This window comes from Sus scrofa, chromosome 10 (genome assembly GCF_054392235.1).
Source record: "Sus scrofa isolate SSC_HxYL_T2T_F1_AM1 chromosome 10, Sscrofa_HxYL_maternal_Yorkshire_Landrace_v2.0, whole genome shotgun sequence".
In the NCBI taxonomy this organism is placed as follows: Eukaryota; Metazoa; Chordata; class Mammalia; order Artiodactyla; family Suidae; genus Sus; species Sus scrofa.
The window spans coordinates 10,867,302-10,891,769 of record NC_139392.1 but is presented as its reverse complement, the minus strand read 5'-3'; the positions used below and the strand labels follow the sequence as shown (position 1 = coordinate 10,891,769).

The 24,468-nt window shown below is 48.6% G+C and overlaps 1 protein-coding gene across 9 annotated transcripts in view; it reads right to left on the bottom strand.

The window, feature by feature from the left end:
- TGFB2 (transforming growth factor beta 2) overlaps nt 1–24,468 on the bottom strand; it is a 131,137-nt gene that overhangs the window by 56,767 nt on the left and 49,902 nt on the right. For all 9 annotated transcript variants that reach the window (XM_084978910.1, XM_084978906.1, XM_084978909.1 and 6 more), the window contains 1 exon segment: nt 18,295–18,458. In XM_084978910.1, the coding sequence (XP_084835036.1) occupies nt 18,295–18,458 (164 nt within the window).

Here is a 24,468-nt window from a genome sequence, read left to right as displayed (position 1 = left end):
GTCCATATATATGAAAGTGTACATATACATGTGTGCGTAGACATATGTGTGTGTGTACACTCACACACAGTCTTGCTAAAAACAGAATTTTTTTGAAAAGTCATCAGCACACTGACCAAATGGCAGGAAAAAATACCTACTGACAAGTCTGTGGAAATTCTTCATCTCATAGAGAAGAAGTAAATCTAGACTGCAAAGCAGATGGGGGGCAAATCTAGTAAATCTAGATTTCAAAGCAGATGGGGGGGCAAAGAGATTCTGAAATTTCTTTCTTTTAAAATCTTACTCGTGTGCAGTTCCCACTGTGGCTCAGTGGTAATGCATCCGACTCGTATCCATGAGGATGTGGGTTCAATCCCTGGCCTGGCTCAGTGAACTACGGATCCAGAGTTGCTGTGAGCTGTGGTGTGGGTCACAAACGTGGCTCAGATCTAGCATTGCTGTGGCGGTGGCGTAGGCCAGCAGCTGTAGCTCCGACTAGACCCTTCTGGCCTGAGAACCTCCATATGATGGGGGTGCGGCCCTAAAAAGAAAAAAAAAAAAAAGTCCTATGAGTAGATAAGAGCTTCCTCAGCCACAGAAACACCGGTAGATTCTGACCCTGGCAACTTCATCCCATTCTTGGGAGAAAGGTCCTTCGTGTCTTTGCACTGGTTCAGGAACGGGCCAACAGAAACCAGCCAAGAAAAGACAGCCAGGGAGCGAGAGGATTCTGAAGACCGAGAAGGGACTTTGGTCTGGCAGGGGTGTTGTCTTGGACTTTCGGGCCCAAGAGCTCTTAAACCCACTTGTTGCAATCTGACTCCGTCCTCTCTGATCCAGTCCTCAGTGGAAACAGGAGACAGCTGCTTTCCATCACTCGGAGAATATCCCTCGTATTCTCGGAGACTATTATTAAGTCCCCTCAGCATGCTCAGTCTCCCTTCTCTAGGCTAAATAAGCCCAGGTCCTTTAGCCCATGTTTAGAGGGGCAATTTCCCAAACCTTTAATCACTTGGGTTGCCAACAAGGATGGAAGATGCTAAATAAAAGCCATCCTCCTACAGCTTCACGGTTTCGTCTCAGAACTGCCTAGGAGAGCTTCTAATCACAGCTCAAAGTCTCGAATCTTAACTTGAAAGGCATGTTCTAAGAATAGGCACAGCCTCCCTAAACAGGGAACACTGGGCATCTCCATTATCACCCATGCGGTAAGGGAAGAAAAGCAACCTGCTGCTCTGATCCATTAGAACTTTCTTACATTCAAGAGCAGACACAAAAGTGACCGCACCGGCCAACTTCCATTCTGTTTTAGCCTCTGCTCTTCTCTCTCCCCAGCCTCCCCATGACAAGTGAATCGAATGTTAACAGTCACGGATGGGCAGCTGGTTTTTTTTTTTTTTTTCTTCCTAGAGTCACTGTCGCTTCTAAATTCCTTTCTACATCCTAATATGACAAAGATAAATTAGTTGAATGGTAAAAGCTCTCTTAATTGGCCTCCATTTTACTGGCCAGATTAAGCAGTTGTCTTCATTTGTTCCATAGTCTGCATTAGCTGATGCCCACAGCACCCTGGGGCTCAGGGCTGGAAATGACTCTCTCATGGGTTCCGAGGGACTTCAGGTCTTACCAGTTGACTTGCATGCTTAGCAAGGAGCAACTGTATATGTTTTTAAATCTGTTTATGATCACTGGACTTGATACTGTAATTCAAGTTCAACAGTCTAGAAACTGATGGCATACAGGACCAAGCACCAAGCCGAATGCCTTAGGAAGTCTTCATAGACAATTGCTTAAAAAAAAAATTTTTTTTTTAACAGTTGGGGAGCTCCTGCTGTGGCACGGTGGGTTAAAGAATCTGACTGCAGCAGCTGGGGTCGCTGCAGAGGTGCAAGTTTGGTCACCAGCCCAGTGCCGTGGGTTCAAGGATCCAGCATCGCCGAAACTGCAATGCAGGTCACAGCTTCGGCTCAGATTCGATCCCTGACCCCGAAACTTCCATATGCTATGGATGCAGGCATTAAAAAAAAAAAAAAAACCCTCATCATGTACATTGTGTGTGATATATGTGTGTGTGTGTGCATAGTTTAAGTTAAAATATAAGGTTAGCCTCTCTCTCGCTCATGTTTTTATAATCCCCTGCTTTAAATGACTTTTTTCTTTAACTCGTCCTGATTGAATTAGAAGAGAGCTTCTAATATATTCAAAATGAGATTGAGCTGTCTCTTGCTTTGCTACCACCCACAGAGATGCTTGAATGGCACCTTCAGTACGTTATTGATATATACACATTATCTGTAATAGGTGTAAAATACCCACATGTCACCTCTGGCAAAGCTCTCATTCTTCCCCTGAATTACCAAACTCCCTACATAAAAGAATCCATTCATCTCTGCCACTGGAAACCAGCCAATCAGGGAGTGGAGTGAGGCAAAAGTCACTGATGTTACCCAATAGTTTAGGGGCAAAAAAAAAAAAAAAAAGAAAAGAAAAAAGTCTAGATGCAAAATTAGAGCCAGAGGAAATCTTAGTCTTAAAGGAATAATGCTATAAATCAGCTCAGGATTTGGCTTAGACCCCAAGGGCGACACCTCTTCTGCTCCTAGGAGACACTGCAAAGAGTTACTAGGAAGCATTGGGAATTCTATTTTTCTTTCCATATTCAGACACCACCAAGAGCTACCGAAGAACCAAGGGGTCCATTCAATCAGACGTCTAATGGAAAGAGAACTGTGTAACAAGAGTAGAGAAAAACTGACACCAGCTAACTAGTATGGGCCCATCTTGGCTTTTTAATGTACTTAAATGTTTAAATGTATTTCCAAGTTGAAAATGTTTGCCCCGAAGGGAGGAGGGGATGCCGAAGTAAACCCTTCACTCTGCTGGCTCTGAGGACCATTCTCCTCCATCTGCCCAACCTCAAGTCATGGACCAGCATCATAAAACCCTAATGCCAGAGATGGACGCAGGGACCATGTTTCCATCCAATGCAGTTCATGCTCTACCATCTCTGTCTTTGTCAGAAGACCGCTCATGACCGTGAACTTGCTACTTTTTGAGAAAGATCGTCCCACGCTGGGTCCCATGGCAGGTGGAACTTTTGTCTTTATCTTGGACTTAAAATTTCCATCAGCTAGGCTTCTTAGTCACAGTACCATGGCCTCATCTTCATGCCATGATTTTTGGCTTTTCGAATATGGAAACTTTTCCACATCTGTCCATCTTCACAAAACCCTGTAAGGTGGATATCATCGCCCTTATTATCTAACTACTCCAGCCAGAGGACAAGAAGCCTAGAGGACTCAGGTTGGTTACCAAAGCCCTGAAGGAAAAGCCCAGGCTAACATCTTATCCTGTGCGTACCAATGGATTGTCCAGCACTGCACAGATGTTGTTTTCTGGAACAAGATGTAAAATTCTATTTCTCCCCGATGTCAGCCCCTAATCACAGCAAGGGGCCTCCCTCAACTTCATCCTTCAAGACAAGGTCGGAGGTGCTTCTCCATTCTTGTCACTCCTCTTGTCAACGTCCCTCTTCACATCAGCTCTTCAACAGACTCCAGGCACAGCCTAGCAGAATGTGGCGAATCCACAGAATATGCCAAACATGGGGAGGCAGTGCCTCTTGCAGCCTTTGTTCTGGTCACTATTTTTAATGCAAACACTTTTTTTTTTCCTTTTTAGGGCTGCACCTGCAGCATATGGAGGTTCCCAGGCTAGGGGTTGAATGGGAGCTGCAACTGCCAGCCTATGCCACAGCCACAGCAACGTGGGATCTGAACTTCGTCTCTGACCTACACCACAGCTCACAGCAATGCCTGTAGCGTGTGGAAGTTCCTGGGCCAGGGATCAAGCCTGTGCCAAGGAGCAACCCAAGCTGCTGCCATGACAACACTGGATCTCTAACCTGCTGCATTACAAGAGAACTTCTATTTTCAGTTTGTTAAGGAAACTCCATACCATTTTCCACAGTGGTGGCACCACCTTCCATTGCCACCCACGGCGTAGGAGGGTTCCCTTTTCTCTATAGTGGCCCCAGTATTTGTAACCTGTAGACTTTTTGATGACGGCCATTTATTTAGACTTGTTGAGATGGTACAACACTGTCATACTGATTTGCATTTTCCTCTAATTATCAGAGATGTGAGCATCTTTTTACATGCACATGGCCGTCTTATGAGACCACTGGCCATAGAAAATTATAGGCCCACCCTACTTTGGTATAATCTTGTTTTAACTTAACTAATTACATCTGCAACAAGCCTATTTCCAAAGAAGGTCACATCCTGAGATGCTGAGGGTCAGCACTTCCACGTATGAGGGGACACGATTCAGCCCCTAACGGTAGGTGTTCATATATTACACGGGCTTTTGCGTATGTTCAGATGCGCCACCTGACTCTTCAGAGTAACAAAATATGCCCTTTCTTATTCTTCCACAGAGCCTTTTCCACCGCAGCTTACACAGTCCCTCCAGGGTAAATTTTTTCTTTTTTTTTAGGGCTGCACCTGTGACATATGGAAGTTCCCAGGCTAGGGATCGAATCAGAGCTGCAGCTGCCGGCGTACACCCCAGCCACAGCCATGACAGATCTGAGCCACGTCTGCAACCTACACCACAGCTCATGGCAATCCCAGATCCTTAACCCATGGAGCGAGGCTAGGGATCGAACCCACGTCCTCGTGGATACTGTTCTACTGTTCGGATCTGTTACTATTGAGCTATGACAGGAACTCCTCCATGGTAAATTATTATTGACTAATGGACTTCATTAGAAAGACATGTATGATCAATTGACAAGCCCCCGAACGGTCAGGCTTTTATAGGGATAAAAACTACTTTTCGGAAGGCTACACCTACATGAACATACACCGCACAGAGACTTCACAGACAGACAGACATCTGTATCCACACACCCATATTTCTTCCTATTTGTCTATCTTTCTATCCATCCATCCATCCATGATGACAAAGAATCATCAAAGTAAACAATTTCATACCCTATTTTACCCTTTCTCCTTAATATATTCCATTGTAAGAATGAAAATGAAGGAGAAAAAGCAAGAAAGTGGAATTTTAGAAATAAAAAGTGGCATCTTAGACTCAGAACCGGATCAATGGCTCCCCTTCCACTGAGTAGAAGCGCAGCTCTGACCCTGTTCACCTGCAGGCTCCCTGAACCACAATGGCTCACTCTGGGGCGTGAAACACACGGACACACTGCACGCTTCTCCTTCGGAAGGTGCCTGACGGACCCAGCTCCCATCTTGGTTCTCCCGCCCCTGTGTCCTGTAATTGCCACAGTGCCTTTGGGACTGCGTCCATCCAGAAGGTTGTAAGGACTGTACCCCTCACACAAGCGTCCAGAGAGCCTGCATGCTCAACTGCTAAGGAGCACACATCAGCCTCAACACAAGACGCACGTAAGAACAGTCTCTTTAGAGCTCAGCCATCTATATTATTATGTGCCCATATTAACTCCCTTTACAGGACAAAGTAACGCACCTCCTTCGTTCCTATATTACACAGATCCCCGTGCAATTAGAATAACGTATAGCATCCAGAGGTCGTGAATGACCTTTATGGAAATGACACCAGCAAGCTACACACACACACACACACACACACACACGGAGGAAAGCCTTTCCTCTGTGATGACACCACCTCATAATTCCCTTCCTTTTTCTCCTCCTCCACATGCAGGCCTTTGTGCTGAAGGCACATGCGCATAAACAAGCAAATGCATCCTCCACAGGCCAGTCCTCTGTGTAAGCGGCAAGTCTCTGAGATGCCAAAGCTCACCTGCCTGCCCAGGACCATTGGATACAGGTCCCGTCGCGGCAGAGGGCACGATTCAACCAGACCGAGGTTATGGCCATGGGGCAGCAAAAGAGGTGTGTGCCCAGCAACAGGCAATGATGGAATCTGAAGGGAAAATGAACTCAAGACCACACAGCTCAGCCCTAGGGATGTGCATCATTACCTTTGGGGGGGAGGGGTCTCCCTGATAAATTGTCGCTCTCTCTGCAGCCACGTCTTCTGATTTTCTCATGGATCTCCCCTTCCCAGTCTGCTCGGACTGGACACGAACACACAAACAGGGAGAACACACTTTCAACCCCCCTTTCCTTCTTGCTAATAACATATGGAACCGGTACTGTAATTCAAGTCCCTGCTTCCATTATGCTGAGCGCTTTAATTTAGGGGGTGTGACTCTACCATAATGAGTCTAAAAAAATAAAGAACCTGGTTTTGCTACAGTGTTTATAGGCTACCCAAGAATATCAGTTTCAGTCGCTTATTCTATATGTGTATAGATTTTCTAACTTAGATGGTTATTATGCCTTAACCAAAGTAGCTCCGAATAAAAAACAGAAAATGGGTGGACAGCAACTTTCCTTCTTCCTGAATAGCTACATGGATATTTTGAAATCAAATCTAGCAGACTCTCAAAGACAAATGCATGAGGTTTCGCAAGTGTCCCCGCGGGATGGCACACACTTATTCTGCAACGTTCCTTGCACCTGACTGTGAAAGGATTCTTCAAAGTATTCAAAGACATGTACCGAGCATCCTCTGGGTACCAGTGCTGTTCAGGGAGTTTATTTCCAGATGTGGAGATGAAGATGCCGACAGAGACGATCACGTACAGCACGTGACCGCAGGTGGGAGAGAAACAGGGCAGGGAGTGTCGGGAAGAGGGACCTGGAGATGTCAGACCCAGGGACCAGGAAGGTCTCGGAGCAGGTGACATTCAGGGAAGAGTTGAAGGATCAAGAAAGCGAGCCTTCTGGAAAGTGGCAGAATACTGGGTGGAAGGAAGAGCACGGCCATCGGCTTTAGGAGGGGGTGAGGCCCGGGGAGGGGGTTTGAGGAGCAGAAGAGGGGCCAGGAAGGGGGGAGCCCCAGAGGGGAGGAAGTCATGGCCAGGGGACAAGTAACCAATGAGTCAGACACATTAAGGCTTTGACGTCCACGCAGAGTGAGTGAGGAGCCACTACAAGGATCTGAACGGCGGATCTGGATCTGACCAACTCTTGGCGGGGTCACCCTCACTGCCATGTTGTAAACAGCCTCTGAGGGGGCCAGGGTGCAAACGGGAGGCGACTGCAAAAGCCCAAGCAAGGGGTAAGTACCCCAGGATGAGGGTCATTGCTGCAGTGGTCTGAGAACTGGGAGAGAGAGTGTGTGTGTGTGTGTGTGTGTGTGTGTGTGTGTGTGTGTGTGTGTGTGTGTGTGTGTCTTTTTAGGGCTGCATGTGCAGCATATGGAGGCTCTCAGGCTAGGGGTCTAATCGAAGCTGTAGCTGCCGGCCTGTACCACAGCCACAGCCACGCCAGATCTGAACCGCATCCATGACCTACACCACAGCTCAGGGCAATGCCGGATTCTTAACCCACTGAGCGGGGCAAGGGATCAAACCTGCATCCTCATAGGTACTAGTAGGGTTCACTGCCACTGAGCCACAGTGGGAACTCCCCAGGAACATCAACTTTACTTTTCATTGTCCTCTTTGCTAGAACTTTGGTGATTTTCAAAAATCAACAGTATCTTACAGAAATCCAGATCTGTCCCCACCGAAGAAATTCTCAGTGTTTGTAGGCGCTGCGCACAGTTCTAGAACAAAAGTGCCCCCCAGTATTCTGATGACTGTTGCTATCAGGAAATCAACATACATCCCCCCTTGGAATGAACTGTGCCCTTGTGGAGTTACGGAAAAGTTAGCATACATTTACACTATGAAAATCAAACTCTTCAAATCAATCAGGAAGCAGGCATCATGCCTGTTTGTGTGGTGGTGAAGCAGGGAGAGGTTCTCAGGGGCCGGAGGATGAGGTAAAAAGATGTGCACGCTGGGGTCAGGCCCTGTAATCATTTCTTCAAAAAGCAAAGCCCAAGCCGCATCACAGCCTCCAGCCCGCGGTGGCGTTTTGATAAAGCGAACACACAGAATGCTAACACCACGGCCAGTCCGTATCAGCCTGCTGACACGGGGGAACCGGGTCAGACGAGACCTCGCCCACCCAGCGAGACGAGGTGAATGACACCACCCAGCCAGAGACAGCTGACACCATCACGAAGTCGTTTTGCAACCGCAGACCCACCCCGGGGGAGATATGGACCACGCTCCAAATGACGAGCAAAACCCTGAAGCTAATAATCCACTCCTTATGCATCCAGCGTCCAGACCCTTGCACGCTATATTCTCCTCACAGCAGCTCATCAGACAGGAACTGTTATCCCCACTTGATGATGAAAAACCGAGGCTCAGACGGATGAGTGATGGGTAAGACACTGGAAAGCTAATGAATAAAAAAGGTGGGAGCGCCCGCTGTGGCGCAGTGGCATCAGAGGCATCGCCACAGCACCAGGGACACAGGTTCGATCCCTGGCCCGACATGGTGGGTTAAAGGATCCGGCAGCTGCAGCCCGGATCTGATCTTGGCCTGGGAGCTCCATATGCCTCTCCTTTCCTACTCTGAGCTGAATGAGACCCCCCACATGCAGAATGAGCTGAGCATATTATTTAAGGAGGCCCTGAGGCTAAGTCCTGGGACCGGCACCGCATACCCAGAGCCCACAGTGCTAGGGGCTAAGGTGAGTTTGCACTGTAAGGAGATTTTGAGCAGACTGTAAATTTAAGAGATTGTTTCTGATAAAAGCTCAAAGTCAGTGCTTTGGAAATAATAATAATAATAAATAGTAACCATTGCTATTGTGCTAGCAGTTTCTGCGCCTTCTTCTCTCTAGGTCTTAAAAAAAATCCTTGCTAAGTACGTTCATCCACATCTTACCGAGACAGAAACCATCTCAGGATGTGATTTCTCAGACTCCCTAAAGAGGCAGCGCCACACCAGGAACCCACACCAGCCCAACTGCAAAGCCTGGCTCCTCCCACCAACAGAGCAAAGAGGTCAAGAGCATGGCCTCTGGGGCCAGACTGCCTGGGTTCAAATCCTGCCTCTGCCTCTTTCTAGCTGCATGGCCTGGGCAAGTTTCTGAACGTCTCTGTGTCTGTGCCTCAGTTTTCTCATTCATAAAATGAAGATAATAAGAGTATCCACTTCACAGGGTTATTATAAGGACTACATGTATCTTTTTTTTTTTTTTTTTTTTTTTTGGCTGCACTTGAGACACATGGAAGTTCCCAGGCCCGGGACTGAACCTGCGCCACAGCAGTGACAGTGCTGGATCCTAACCCGCTGCGCCAAAGAGAACTCCCCCATCAGTCTTTATACAGCACTGAAAATCCGGCCCAGCACACAGTAAGCACCACGTGTTAGAGACAATTATCGCCACGGTTACCGAGTCACACTGGGCAAAAAGAGCAAGGATGATCAGTTACAGTTGCAGGATTATTAGCCTTTCTTTGAATACCGTGGGGAGAGATGCTGGCCTGCACCACCGCGGGGGTCCCGTCTGCTCCCAGGGTTCACGGATTCTGGGTCACGTCATAACCTAATGCAAATGACGACGATCCAATTTCCTCACGAGGCGAGCGTGTCATTCGATCAGTTTGCAAATGCTGGAGATATTAATAGCCTTGTGCAGACAAAGTGTTTATTATACCTCCTGGCTTTTTTTTTTAAGTGGGTTACTATACCGTGTGTGTCTCCGACATGGCGCCAGAGTTAGGATCAGTATTAAGGGGATTGGATGCTGTAAAATTCTGGACAAGAGGAGCACAGTATAACTTTTTTTTTTTTCAGTAGCACTTTTTGCAAGTCTGATTTAACAGACAGTCGGCTTTTCTGGCTGACCTCTTTATATTTTACACACCCTTGGGCAATATGAGCAATGAAAGCTGAACTCTGTGTGTGTACGTGTGCACACACGGGATCACACACATGCACACGCGTGTGTCTGGGGTTAGGAAAAGGGTGTCATTTCCATTAACCCCATTAGTGCTGCGGTCCTTGCCATGATAGGAACCTCAGCCTTCATTCTGCAGCTCTAGGGTCCCTTCAACAGCGGGCCAAGGCCGTTGACCTTGAATGCTGACTGTACACCCTTAGGGGGTGTGTAGTTTAAAAGCTTTTACAGAGATGAAATGCACTGTCCGTCAAAAGAGGCTGGTGATTCACTTCTCTGCACTAAAATCCTTGGGTACTTATTTTTGCTCTGTAAACATCCATTCACCCTTTCTCCCCAAATCTGAAATCATTTCATCTATATTCTACAGCTTAAAGCCAAAGACAAGTGGATATGCAAATCCTGAGCTATTAATAGCCTGGGATTTAGCTACTGCTTTGTATTTCCTGGCATCACACTTGACCAACCTGTTACTGTCCACAGGCAAATCCAACAGGACATTAAAATCCAAGGATTAATGAAGGAGGTCAGAAGAGCAGGAGACCAGATGTTCTTCAACTTTGGTTCGTCAAAAGTCAGAGTGGTCTGCAGAGGGGAGAGTTCCCTTGTCACAACAAAGGTGACTTCAACGGAAGCTGGACGCCTCCCCTCTATAAACATAAACGATGCCATTGCTCTTCTTGAGGCCATGGCCAAGAAACTCGAGCTTCCTTGGAAATCCACCGAGCTTGTTTCATCAGCAGACTCTCTTCTACCAAGCTATCTGACACCAATATTTGGGCCACACACCAGCCCCATGGGAGAAGATGACATTTTTCTCCTGATGGTTTATGAGGTATGGACCCAGGATGTGACATACCACCTCCTAGAGAGCTATTTTGCATGATTTTTTAGTGGCCTGAGCTAATAAATGGATCTAAAAATAATCTGGCAACTGACTTGGGCAAGTACTTCTGTCGAGGGCTCTTCCTCTTCGAGGAATCAAAGTCTTAGATGTCAAAATCTGAGAGAGGCCAAGAAAGGAGGGAACTAACATATGTTGACTACCACTCTCCATCCAGCAGCTAAAGACATTGCTTCTTTCTCCCTTACATAAACAGCAAGTGAACTGGCATGACTAAAAAAATTTAGGCATCCCTGTCATGGCTCAGGGGTTAATGAACCCGTCTAGTATCCATAGGTTGCGGGTTCGGTCCCTGGCCTCACTCAGTGGGTTAAGGATCCAGCATTGTCGTGAGCCGCGGTGTAGGTCGCAGATGTGGCTCGGATCCCAAGTTGCTGTGGCTGTGGTGTAGGCCGGTGGCTACAGCTCCAATTTGATGCCTCCCCTGGGAACCTCCATATGCCACACCGGCCCTAAAAAGTCAAAAGCCGAAAAACAAAAAATAAGGCAGCTTGGATCACAAGGCCCACACCACTGACCACTACACCGTGCTGTCTCAATAAGGGTGACTCGTGAACTAGCGACAGCAAGGAAACACTGTAGGAATTAACTGAATCTGCGCCCACTTCAATCTGAGGCATTCAGATACTCCTGCTATAAATATTGCTGGGCTCAGAAAAATCTCCTGATGCAGGCAGAGGGTCCAGCCCCATGGAATTACCTGCTTGTCCGCTCAGTAAGCCAACCAAGATGGCAGACTGCCCCTAGATTCTCATTCCCTTTCTGAAGGAATGAGTTCAGAAGCATTTCTCTGGAGTCTCCAGATTTTGCTCTCCGAGTCCCTCGGGTATGCCTCAGTGAGGAGAAAGACTGCACTGCTGAGACACCACTTACATGTCTGTTCCTCCACTAGACCCCAGGCAACCGGAAGGTGCAGGCTGAGTCTGATTCCTCTCTAGATGACTGGCACCAGTTATGCTGCCAACAGCAGGAGATGTTCACAGACTTTGCTGACCATGACCCTACAGAGCAGGTTGGGCGGTGGATTCAAAAGGGCTGCAACTTCTTGGACATTCCTCCCTCAAGAGACGGGGTCTATTGCTTTCCCCTTTGAACCTGGGCCAGTACTTCACTGGATCAATAGAATAGGGTGAAAGTGAGGCTCTGATGGTTCTGGTCCTCATCTCTTGGTCCCCTGAACCTCACGTAAAACGCCTGACTACTCTTCTGGGACGACCAGGTAGATACATCCTAAAACTACCTAGAGAGGAGGAGTGACTCAGTCAAGCCATCCAAGCTCCAAGTTCAAGGGCAAACTCATCATGGATCCTCCAGATCCGCTCCATGGCCCCTTGACCTCCATCAAGTGTCCCCAGTCAAAGCCACAGAGTTTGAAAAACAGCCCAACCAAGTCCTACCCAAGTCTTTGACCCCTAAAAATCTATAAAATAATTGATATTGAGGCCATGAAATTTGCAGGTAGTTTGGTATCCAGGGACTGGATCACTGAATCAGTTAGAAAGGCACAAATCTCAGTATCCTCGAAGTGGGAAAGTTAGAAATGAGAAGTGTGAAAAGAGTGTGAACTGGTGAGCAGAATCTAGAACTAGCTGAGAGCTCCAAGGCCCTCTGAGGTCAACACCCCTAAATGTAAGCATTCTCTGGTGGTCCCCGGTGGCCAAAAGGGCATGGGTGCCCTTAAGTAAGTTATTCATGTCTTGGGGCTTCACTTCCCTGCTTGTAAAAATCATGGGGGCTTACCCCCCTCCAAGATGGCAGACCCCTTGCTCTCGTTGGCAATGTTCTACTGAAGAAGATTCCCTTTCCCCGTTCTTTCTCCCTCATAACTCTGGGAATGATTTGAATCATAAATACAAGCACGACGTAATCATAAAAAGATGCGTTCCATTTTCCAAATGGGCCAAAACGCTACGTTAAATACTGTAGGTTCAAACATATTCCCAGAGCCCTGGAGCTTTCGCTGAGCGTATTCCAATAAAGGCTGTGCCTTTGGCATCAGTCTCTAAAAAGATGGTAAGGGGTCACTCCTATTTGGAAAAATTGCAGTTTCCGTCTCTGTTCTCCCCCTCTCTTGCCCTTCGCATCGCGGGGCTCCATCCCGTTCCTCTGCCTGGCGAGGCTGGTGTCCTTCGGAAGTCAGAGCACGGTCACACCCGCACATGCTCTTCAGAGTCTGTGATCATAACAGAAGTCAGAGGGACCAGGAGGACATCAGGTTTTATATTATATTACCGCCATTCATCACCGTTCTGACAGGCTATTCTGTAGAGAGAAGAATGAGCGTCCCCTTGCCAAACTAAACATGATTTCCACAGAAGCTTGGGTGTCCCGACTCTCACAGGCAGGGAGAGTCAGCAGATGCATCGCCAGCCCTGGACAAGGCGGCCTGGGAACTCGCTCACAGAAAGGCTATCTTAGGGCTTTCCAGCCTGGAAGAGTCTGCCCGTGTGCATTTTATGGGACGGAATGACCCCCAACGCTTAGGCCATGCCTCCCATTGGTGATTCCCAAAGGAGAAGGATCATAGCTGCACAAGAGGAGAGCTTTGCCAAACTCCATCCATCCAGAGGCAAGGCTTTTCCTCTCCAGGAAGAATCAGAATCTTCCTGGAGAGGAAAGGGACAAGGGACAGGTCTTATAGAGGCTTCCCCAGGGCTTTTGCGGGTGGGGGAGTAATTCTTATACCCACAGAAGCACGCGCACCTACACACGCACAGGTGCCTGCTCGCGCATGCGCGCACACACTCGCCCCACCTTGCCACCGCCCCCCGCCCCCGCTTAAAAATCAATGTCGCGAGAAATCCTAATAAATCGTTCCTCCCGCCGTCTAAATACTGAAAACCGATTCCTTGTCACCTTTCCTCTGTCCCTCTAGGGAGCAGATTGTCAACCACGTGTCAAGAAATACCAGAAACTTCAGAGGCTCTGTGCTTCTGAATAGATGCGCTCTCCAAATAGCTAAAGATCTGCCCACTGAAGCACCAAGCATTTCATTTTTCAAAATAACATTTCAGCCTTGAGATGTAAAACTCTCTGGCCCTTACCGGATGTGTTCAGTTTCCTCATCGGCAAGATTCAAAGCTGTTACCCGAAGCATCCCTTTCTGACCTCGGACTGGAAGAGGGGGTTTATCCCTAAAGGCTGCAGAGACTTCCAAATGCACTAATTGCAAATGAAAAGTTGGAGGACAAGCCACAAACGCAACTCCCAAATAAAGAGGCCACAAACAGATGTCCGAAGCCAGGGAGGGTGCCAGAAAGACAAGTCCAAACAGGATTGGCTGGGTTAACTATAAACAGGATAAGAGTTAGGAAAACTGTTCACAACAGGCATTGCATTCTCTGACCTGACCTTCTGGGCTGGCCATCAGTGGGGTGCATGTGTAACCATCTCAAGTCTAAAAGGGCATCTCGGGAGTTCCCTGGTGGCTCAGCAGGTTGAGGACCCAGCGTTGCTGCTGCTGCGGCGCAGGTTCAGTCCCTGACCAGGGAGCTTCTGCATGCCATGGGCATGGCCAAAAATGAACTAAAATAAAATAAAGGGGCGTCTCCTCTTGTCAGAGGTCTTGCCTCCAGCCTTCCTTCTAATCCAGGCTTCGAGTTTCCTGTGGTCCTAGAGAGGGCCAGTGGCTGCCTTTCCGGTGAGTCAGCTGTGTGTGTGAGCACTGCGCCTTCTGATAGGGCGCTCTGGGATCTCTCTGACTTACTTCCTGGACCTTGGCTGGGTTTCAGGAGGTTAGACTGCTGCAGAGCTGAGCTCCAGATAACAGCTCCAAGGAGTTGTTATTCTTCCTTATTTTCCTCTAAAACTACCTCCTTCCAGATTCCCGTGTTCAGTGACATTGAACAAGCTCAAGGTCACGTTCTCCATACAAGGAGCTTCCATCTATTCCATCGGGGGACTTTAATAGGACCCGAGCTGGCCGCTTGTGTCATGGGGTAGCCAGTCTACAGGAACCTCTGGGAAGAAGTTGCTAAGGTCCTCTAAATGACCAGCCTCAGGGGACAGATCCCCTCCCAGAGAAGAGATGGCTTCTGAGAGGAAGACAGAACATCAGGAATCCGCTCTCAGAGGCCACACCTCAGAGCATAAGGTCGGAAGCCAAAGAATAACAGTGACTTAGCAGTTTACGTTACAGGCAACAAAAGCTAAGAGATCTTGCCTTCAATTAACTGAAGGCATGTAACTGAAACAGGGCCAGAGAGCACAATCCATCTGTACAGAGAGCTCTGTAAGAGAGATTTACTTGAAAAAAGAAGGGAAAAGAGGGTGTGGAATCATGTTTTTGTTTTGATGTTTCAAATCTCCTCGCAATACATCTGGTTACCTTTGATCAAGCTGCGTTTTCAGAGAACTCGGTCTTGGCTTTCCCTTCAAATACCACTCCACCCTCTGGCCAGCCTAGTTCCTCCCATTTTTCTTCTATGCTGGCTGATCTATTGAGGCGAAGAGGTAGAGAAAGATGGGCTACAAAGAGCAAATGCGGTGAGCAGCGAGCACTTGGGAGTCAGAGCTTGAATCCCAGCCCTGCCCCTCTGAGCTGTATGACCCTGGCCAAGGGACCTAATTTCTCTGTGACTCAGCATCTTTCTCTGTTAAAAAGGAGAACAGATACAGTTATAAGAAGACTATTTTAAATGGGCGAAGGGGGTCAAAAGGGACCAACTTCCACTTATAAGATGATTAAGTTTGGGGATGACTACAGTGAGCATCTAACTGTACTGGAGCATCTAACAATACCGCGGCATCTCTTTGGAAGTTAAGAGAGCAAATCTTCGATTTTAAAGTTCTCACCATGGAGGGGTGGGAGGGATGGGGGGTGGGGAATGTGTAACTACGTGAAGGGATGGATGTTAACTCATCTTATTGTGGCGAGATCTTTCTGCAGTATATACGTACATCAAATCCTGTGTTGCGTATCTTAAACTAATGCAATGCTGTGTCTATTCTATCTCAATAAATCTGAAAAAAAAATCATGTCTCATCATGCAAACTTCATGATAGAACTGTGACTACTAACTGAGACATAGCTACGGAGGGCTTAGAAAAGGGGCTGGTACACAGAAAGCCGACTTTGTCGGATGCTCTCAGAACACATGTTAAAATATGAAAGTCTCAGAGTTCCCAGAATCTGTATCCATGAAGATGGGTTCGAGCCCTGGCCTTGTTCCATAGTTTAAGGATCCAGCATTGTCAAGAGCTTCAGCATAGGTCAAAGATGTGGCTTGGATCCAGTGTTGCTGGGGCTTCGGCGTAGGCCGGCAGCTGCAGCTCCGATTCAACCCCTGGCCTGGGAACTTCCATGCACTTCAGGTGAGGCCATAAAAATAAAATAAAATTTAAAAAAACTTAGAAGTCTCCAGGGACAGGTCTTCGAGGATCCATTTTAATAAGGAAGAATGACTTTCCATGAACACACATGTAAACTAGCACTTGGAAACTGAACAACTTTAAACTCATTCTCTGAGATTTCATACACAATGTTCCATTTGTACGGGAATTTTTCCATTTTCATCACACATGCAAAGTCTTTTCCAAATTACCCAAATGTCTACAATTCAGGACAATGAAAGCTTTCTGCATACAGATGTCAATTTCTTTCTTTTCCTCAAGTGGGTCTGCTTTTTTTTTTTTTTTTTTTTTTGGTCTTCTTTGGGCCACACCCACGGCACATGGAAGTTCCTGGGCTAGAGGTCAAAGTGGAGCTGCAACTGTCACCTACACCCCAGCTCACAGCAACACTGGATCCTTAACCCACTGAGCGGTGCCAGGGATCGAACCTGCATCCTCATGGTTACTAGTCTGGTTCGTTACCGCTGAGCCAGGACAGGAGCTCTGTGAGCCCGATTTTTAGTCATATTGTCTCACATGCCTCCTCCGTAACACTGGGGTTCGCCGTTGACCCTGCTTAGTCTCTCTCTACACACCTTCCCTGGAGGGCCACCCTCTGCCCTAGTCTTTTGTCACCTCCTGCCACCAGACACCATTGCTTTGGGGCCCTCGACAGGCCCCTTCAGAGAAGACCTTTGCACAGGTCATGGCTTCTTTCAAGAATGACCATCCCTCATGGTGTTGTAGCAGCTATTTCTTGAGGCTCCACCCAAATGTCAAGTCCCCAATGACATGTGCCCAACTCTGCCCTCCACATACACTGTTCACAGGACACTCGGACACATTCCCTGCAAACTGGTCCGCCGCTCTCACCAGACCCAGCGCTTTTAAAGGAGTGATTTCATGTGCATCAGAATCCCCTAAAGAGCTTGTTAAAAATGGAGGTTCTGATCTACCCTCTGTGCACTCTGCTTCAGTCTGTCTGGGGTGGGGCCTGGGAGTCTGCATTTCTCCCAGCTCCTAGGTAATGCGGATGCTACTGCCTCCTAGCCCACATCAAGAGCAAGCTGTTAAGAACATCCCTCAGATCTTGGTAACTTGGCATCATAATCTTCACCATCATCATCACCACCATCACCATCGCCATCATCATCATCATTATCAGCATCATCACCATCATCATCACCATCATCGCCATCATCACCAACACCAACATCATCACCACCATCACCATCATCATCACCATCGCCATCATCAGCATCATCGCCATCATCACCACCAACACCATCATCACCATCATCATCACCATCGCCATCATCATCATCAGCAGCATCATCAGCATCATCGCCATCATCACCACCAACACCATCATCACCATCATCATCACCATCCATCGCCATCATCATCAGCAGCAGCATCATCGCCATCATCACCACCAACACCATCATCATCACCATCGCCATCATCATCATCATCATCATCAGCATCAGCATCATCGCCATCATCACCACCAACACCAACATCATCACCACCATCACCATCATCATCACCATCGCCATCATTATCATCATTATCAGCATCATCACCATCATCACCACCATCATCACCATCATCACCACCATCTCCATCATCATCAGCAGCAGCATCATCACCACCATCAGCAGCAGCAGCAGCATCTTTTGACGCAGCCGCCTGGCAACTGTGCTTAGGGAGATGAGATGTCAAGGCTGCCTGAAATAACAGAGGACAGAGGTGAACAGAGGATGTGAAGCTCGTGGGGGCTAGCTAGGAAAGGGGGGTAGCGTCAGAGAGGAAAAGGAGGCAGGATGAGACTAGTGAAGAGCCAGGAGGTGGTGAAGAGAGGAAGAAAAGAGAGTGAAGACAATAGGAAGGAAGTGATGCGGGGAGAAAAGGAGAAAGGGGTGGCTGCTGGATGGGAAAAGGCAAGTCGCTGACATCTCTCCTTAGGGTGGGATTGATCCTATGCCATCTGACTTTCCGGAGCAGAGGGTGCACTTCTGCACTGGAGCCCTCCCAAGGGTGGGCATTCCAGCCACTCATGCTCAGAGCTGCCCCGCTTCACGAAAGGCTCTTCCAGATACCCAGGATGAGCTGTCACTGTAAGAGGAATAACCACCGAGGGTCTATCTCTTGATGGTGGGTGTAGAAAGCGGTGTCTGTCAGTTCAGATGACCTCTGTCTTTGGAAGTCCTTTACCCTAGGACCTCAAACCGCATGTCCAATCAAGCAACACAAAGCAAAGTTACCTGATACAGTTCGATCCGTTGTTCAGCCACTCTGGCTTTTGGGTTTTGTAAACGAAAGACTCTGAACTCTGCCTTCACCAAATTGGAAGCATTCTTCTCCATCGCTGAGACGTCAAATCGGACAATTCTGAAGTAGGGTCTGTAGAAAGTGGGCGGGATGGCATCTGTAAAAAGTTAGGGCAGTCATTGAAGATGATAAAATCCATTGTTCTCTCCAAAAAAAAAAAAAAAAAAAAAAAAAAAAGACCACGCAGCACGAGACAGTCTTAAGAAACCATACGGGAATTATCTACAGAAATGATTTCGTCGCCAATGACCAATTTAATATCATTAACAATTTCACCAAGAAAAAAAAAAAAAAACACATATGCATTTGGTTACAGGAGTAGCAGATTAATAGGGATTAGCAAACCACTTCCAACTCCATTTGCCGGCACGACGTTAACCCTATCCTTTGAAAGTTGACGGACTGGTGGAAAATCTTAGATGGTTATGAACTGGAACAAGTTCATGACAGTTGATGCCTGGACAGAGCTGTTAAGCTTGCATACACTTTAATCACATATGCCAAGAAAATAGCTCCTAACGGCAAGCAGTTCGCCCATGTATTTTTTTTCCTTGAAATGTTGGCATCCAGACACTCTGCTCTATCCAGGTTCATGTACTGCATCTTTTCTGGCTTTCACACACATATGACCAAATACACCCTAGTCAAGTTAGGGTGAGGACATTTGAATAAAAATACACTCATACTGGCTATATCCAGGCCAGTCTTAGAATTCTTTATTCAGCATAAATGCCCATTGGTGGAAGAGAATCCTAGATAATGAAGAGAAAGAATCAACCCAGATTCCTTCTGGTCGGAGCCAGGAAAAATACAGAGATGCAGAGAGCACACAACAATTTCAAGTTCATGGGCTGCTGGACTTCTGCTGTTGTTTTGTAGCAATCTTTCCCCCGCCTTTGAACATGTAACTGGAGCCTCCATCAAACCCAAGCAAGTTCTAATTCTATCCCCATGCTTCCTAGACAACACCCACTCATCCAGCACCTGCACTGAGCAGGCCACTTGTTATAGGTTTTCTGCAATACTCTCTTTTGTTATTTTTTTTGCAATACTCATTTCTGTAACACTCTTCCAAATCTCCTGCAAGGAGTTCCTGTTGTGGGACAGCGGAAACGAACCTGACTAGTTTCCATGAGGATGCTGGTTCAATCCCTGACTTCACCTAGTGCAGCAGGGACCTGTATTGCCGTGAGCTGTGGTGTAGGTCACAGACATGGCTCGAATCCTGCTTTGCTGTGGCTGTGGGTAGGCCGGCAGCTATAGCTCTGATTCGACCCCTAGCCTGGGAACTTCCATAAGCCGTGGGTGAGGCCCTAAAAAGAAAAAAAGAAAAAAAAGAAAAAAAGAAACCTCCTGCAAGCGTACTTTTATTATTCTGGAATGTTCCACGCAACTCCGGCGGTGCCATTACGCTCTACCCTCTCCTCAGTTGCGTCGCTTCATTACAACATAATCATTCAGCTTTTATGCCTCCTTAGAAATGTTTTTATTACGTCGTTATTAATGTTTGTTTATTTTGTTTCCCCCCATGAAGTTTTAAGAATCTTGCCAACCGCCCATATTTTCCAGGTCCTTCTTTTTCCCCACCAACCTAGGACCGGGCTCTGCTCACACGGAGTTCACCAAATACCCACTGTTTGCACAGTTGGTCATCAACAGGAGTCTTGAAAGACTCAGGCATCTGGCTATTGGCAAGACTAGCTTCTTATTAAATAAATGAACCATCCTGCTGATCTTAAAATAGAAATGAATACCTTTTGCGATTTCCTGGGAAATCCATGCCCCCACGATTGCACAAAAAAAAATAAAATGCCAGGAACGCACCAACACTTCTTCATCTTAGGAACACTGCACTCTTTTTCCTCATACAGGCTTTTCTCCAGGCCTTTCCCATGAGCTGCTTTTCTGAGAAGACTCTCAGAAAGCAGCTCATGCAGGAGCTCCCATTGTGGCGCATCGGGTTAAGTATCCGAGAGGATGCAGGTTCGATCCCTGGCCTCGCTCAGTGGGTTAAGGATCCAGCGTTGCCGTGAGCTGTGGTGTAGCTCGAAGATGCAGCTCGGATCTGGCGTGGCTGTGGCTGTGGTGTAGGCCGGCGGCTACAGCTCTGATTCGACCCCTAGCCTGGGAACCTCCATATGCTGCAGGTGCAGCTCTAAATAGACAACAGAAAGAAAGCAAGCCAGCAGCTCATGGGGAAGAGGTGAATTTCAAACCCCACTCTGCTCGATGATGCTTCCCAAGTGACCATGTGGATTGAGGCTTTGTAGCTCAGAGGTCTCAGAAACACATCAACAAACAAACCCTCTGCAACCTAAAGCGTCCAGGTTTCAGAGTGAAGAAAATGTTCTTGCACACATGGGCACATGGGCACGGCCCAGGGCGCGACTTCTGGGAGCTACCTGGTGGACAGCTTCAGGTGGGCAAACTTCCGCACAGGCACGAAGGCTTAGGGAGCTCCCTGGCCCGGCCATGGGCAAAGGGGCTGCAGGAAGAACTGCCACTTCCCTGCACTGGCCCAGGCTCCCTCCAGGTGGCTGCACAGGCGGGCCTCGCCTGACCCACTCCGCTGAGAACAGGCCGGGTGCCCGGGCATCGAGGCCTGGGGCTGGGGCCAGGCTCCCTGGCTTCTTACACGCTCTCATCCGGCCAGGACCTTCTACAGGCCTATGGCTGCATTCATCTTCCCGTGGCTTCCCCGTCACATGGCAGAAGCTTTGAATGTGCTTTGGAGGAGTGTCACAAACGGGCAAAGCTGCTTCGGTGCGTTTCCCGTCCTTAGGCAGAGCAGACACCGCCTGCCAGGCGTGTCCCCCTCCTCTCGGTGGACCCCTGCAGGCCCGTTCTACTCCCACAGACACCGCCTCGTGCACCCCACCCGCCCCAATCTTATCCATCCATCGAGTTTGTAAATAAGTGCTCTTGAGATTTATTTTTATTCTCTTTTGTGTTTATTAAACTTTGAACAATTTTTTTCCCCCTCCTGGTCTTCTGCCCAATCACCCGCTTGCTTTTTATGGCCACTTTGGACCCGGAGGTCAATTTTGTTTCTCCTTCTTCTAAGCAAATGGTCCAATGATCCCGTCCGAGCCTTTCCAGCTCTGAAGGGGTGTTTGCAAATATTTACGGGAGAAGCTGGGTGGTTAAGTGCGTGGCTCTGCTCCGCTCCCTGTCCCGGGCCCACGGCCCTCCTCCGCTTGGGCCATTATAACCCCTTCGGCTGTTTCAACGGCCTGATAACACCATCCATGTACTGGGCTCTTGTTTTAGGAGTCAAAGCAGTTGATGCAGGAGGTGACATGATGGGCAGTGCCCACAGCACCTCGGCCCTGGTCTTGGGAAGGGACCAGGACCAGGACACAGCAGCGTTTCCCAGGCTCCTGCTCCAGCATCCCGGAAAGCGAGCTCACTGGATAAAGACCAGGGACTAAAGAACTGACGACCACTTTTAAGGGTCCATCCCAGCTGCCCCACCCCACCCCTCCCCCCGCACTGTCACCTGCTACGAGCCCCCAGCCCCCTGGCTGGCTGAGGAACTTGAGTGACTTGCCAAATACTTCTGCACTGGGAGTGGGGGGAGCCCAGCAAATTGCTGGCATAGCCTGTGAGCCCTGCCCTTACCTCATAAAAGCTTTCGGACGTGAGGTGCAGAGACGTGGGTCCCTCCACACCCAGCCTTGAGGCTGAGCCTCGTTTCTTGGGCTCTGGGCACCGGGCAGCCTGGTAGTTATTTCATGGTTTGAGCAACCCGGATCCACCCACCTGGCCTCGGAGGGCATGCAGCTTTTCCCTCCGCCTTCCAAGAACCCACTTCCCCCTCCGGAAGGGGAGGTCTTTCTAAAGGCCTCTGGAATTCCAATCCGGTTCTTCTCCCATGGCCAGCTCGCCAGGGACCTTGGCTGGACCTTCACTAATTTGTCCACGCTCATCCTGGCTGGCTCATTCCTCTCCGCTTTTTTTTTTTTTTTCCTTCAGGGCTGCACCCATGCCATAAGGAGGTTCCCAGGTTAGGGGTCGAATCGGAGCTGCTGATGCCGCTGGTCTACACCACAGCCACAGCAACACGGGATCTGAGCCGCCTCTGTGACCTATACCACAGCTCACAGCAACACCGGATCTTTAACCCACTGAGTGAGGCCAGGGATCACACCTGCGTCCTCATGGACACTAGTCAGGTTCATTACCGCGGAGCCGCAATGGCACGGCCTCTCCTCTCCACTTCTGACCCACTTTTTCAGGTTCCATCAGATGTGTCTTCCTCCAGCTCTGTGGATCTCAGACCACCAGGCTGGTCCTGCTCCCCAACACTGTCTCACGTGCCTTCCTCTTGTGGAAAAGCTTGCATGTGGGAGGTTCCAGAATGTCACCCAGCAATGGGATTCCACTCACCGCAGCCCTGGCTACCCACCTCTGCTAAATCCTATTTGGTGGAACGGGCGGAGGGAAAAGAGAAAAGGAGGCAGTCTAGCTACTGAGTAACAAAGAGGCCGTGCGGAATGCCCGGTGATGGCATGGCATCCCGAGCTGCTTTTACAGGCATTATATTTGGACTTGTCATCTGTTCCAAATAACATATTAGCTCATATAAAAATTAGCTCTATTATTTTTTGCCTCTTTTTTTTTTTAAGGCCACCCTTGCAGCATATGGAGGATCCCAGGCTAGGTAGGGGTCGAACTGGAACTGCAGCTGCCTGCTCACGCCACAGCCACAGCAACGCCAGATCCTTAACCCACTAAGCGAGGCCAGGGATGGAACTGCCATCGTCATGGATCCTCGCTGGTTCGTAACCCCTGAGCCACAGCAAGAACTCCCTATTAGCTCATTCTAAATTATCTTCTCCCTGTGCGAGCAGGAATCTTCGCTTAGAGTTCATTGGGTCTCTACAGCCCAGGGATGGCTTCGTGGGCACATGACCAGGGTGGCTGCACTGGGTCCCAAACTCAGAGAAGCCTGACACTTGAGTTGGATGCTCTGTGGGCACCACCTTGAAACCTGGGTCATTTCCTCTTGGCATTTAGGCTTCGTCGACGAAGTCTGATGGGACCACAGGGCACACGGGGGCAGGGGGGGACCTCACTCGCGTGGTTTTCCCCCTCCCATCACCCCCCCAGGACTGGGGCTTGGGAAAAGTGGCATCAGGCACGCACACCTGAACCATCTCGGGGCCAGGCGTGGGGGCAGCTGGTTCTCTGAGGCTGCGACGCCCTCGGAGGCAGCTCGGCCGGACCAAGTCGCTGGCCCTGCTCAGCCAGCTGCAGTTAGAGGATCTCAAGGCAGGGGGGCCCATGAGGCCCCTTGAACTTTAACCCCAAAGCAAAAAGTCCTAGCTACGGGCAACGGGGCCAGCATTTGTTTTTTCTGAGCCGGTATCTTCATCTGATCAACAAAGAGGTAAACCCCTTTCCCCCTCCTATGTGCTGACCCAGACTGTCAGGATCACGCAGATGAGCAGAAGGGGTGTCTGAGCACTGGCTCTAGCTCAAACATCCCCCCAAAACGTCCCCTTCCTCTCCCCCCTTTCTTTTTTTTCCCCTCTTTTTAAATTATAGTTGATTTACAAGGTTGCGCCAATTTCTGCTGTACAACAAAGGGACCCCGTCACACACACACATATATACGTATATTCCCTTTCTTGTCTTATCTTCCATCGTGTTCTATCCCGAGAGACTGGATAGAGGTCCCTGTGCTGTACAGCAGGACCTCACTGCTTCTCCATTCTCCATGTCATAGTTTACATCTACCAACCCCAAACTCCCCTCCCATCCCACTTCTCCCTGGGCAACCACAAGTCCCTTCCAGTTACCTGAACTTTAAATACAAGCTAGTTTCTCTTTAAGGGGAGAGGTTGTTAAGAGGCTTACAGAGCAGCCCAGGCCCTTGCGGTTTGGTGTGGACAAGAAGATCCTGAATAGCAGGGTTTCTCAAGAGTGGGTGTGGGCTAGGGCCCAAGCTCTGCATTTAACCAGCTCCTTAGGCAACTCTTCAGTACCCTAGCATCTGAGGACCACTGATAGAAACCACGGAAGAAAAGGAATCCACAAAGGAAGACCGAAAGACAGAGGAGCAGCTACAATGGACAGGTTTTTATCTTTTGCAAGCACTGATC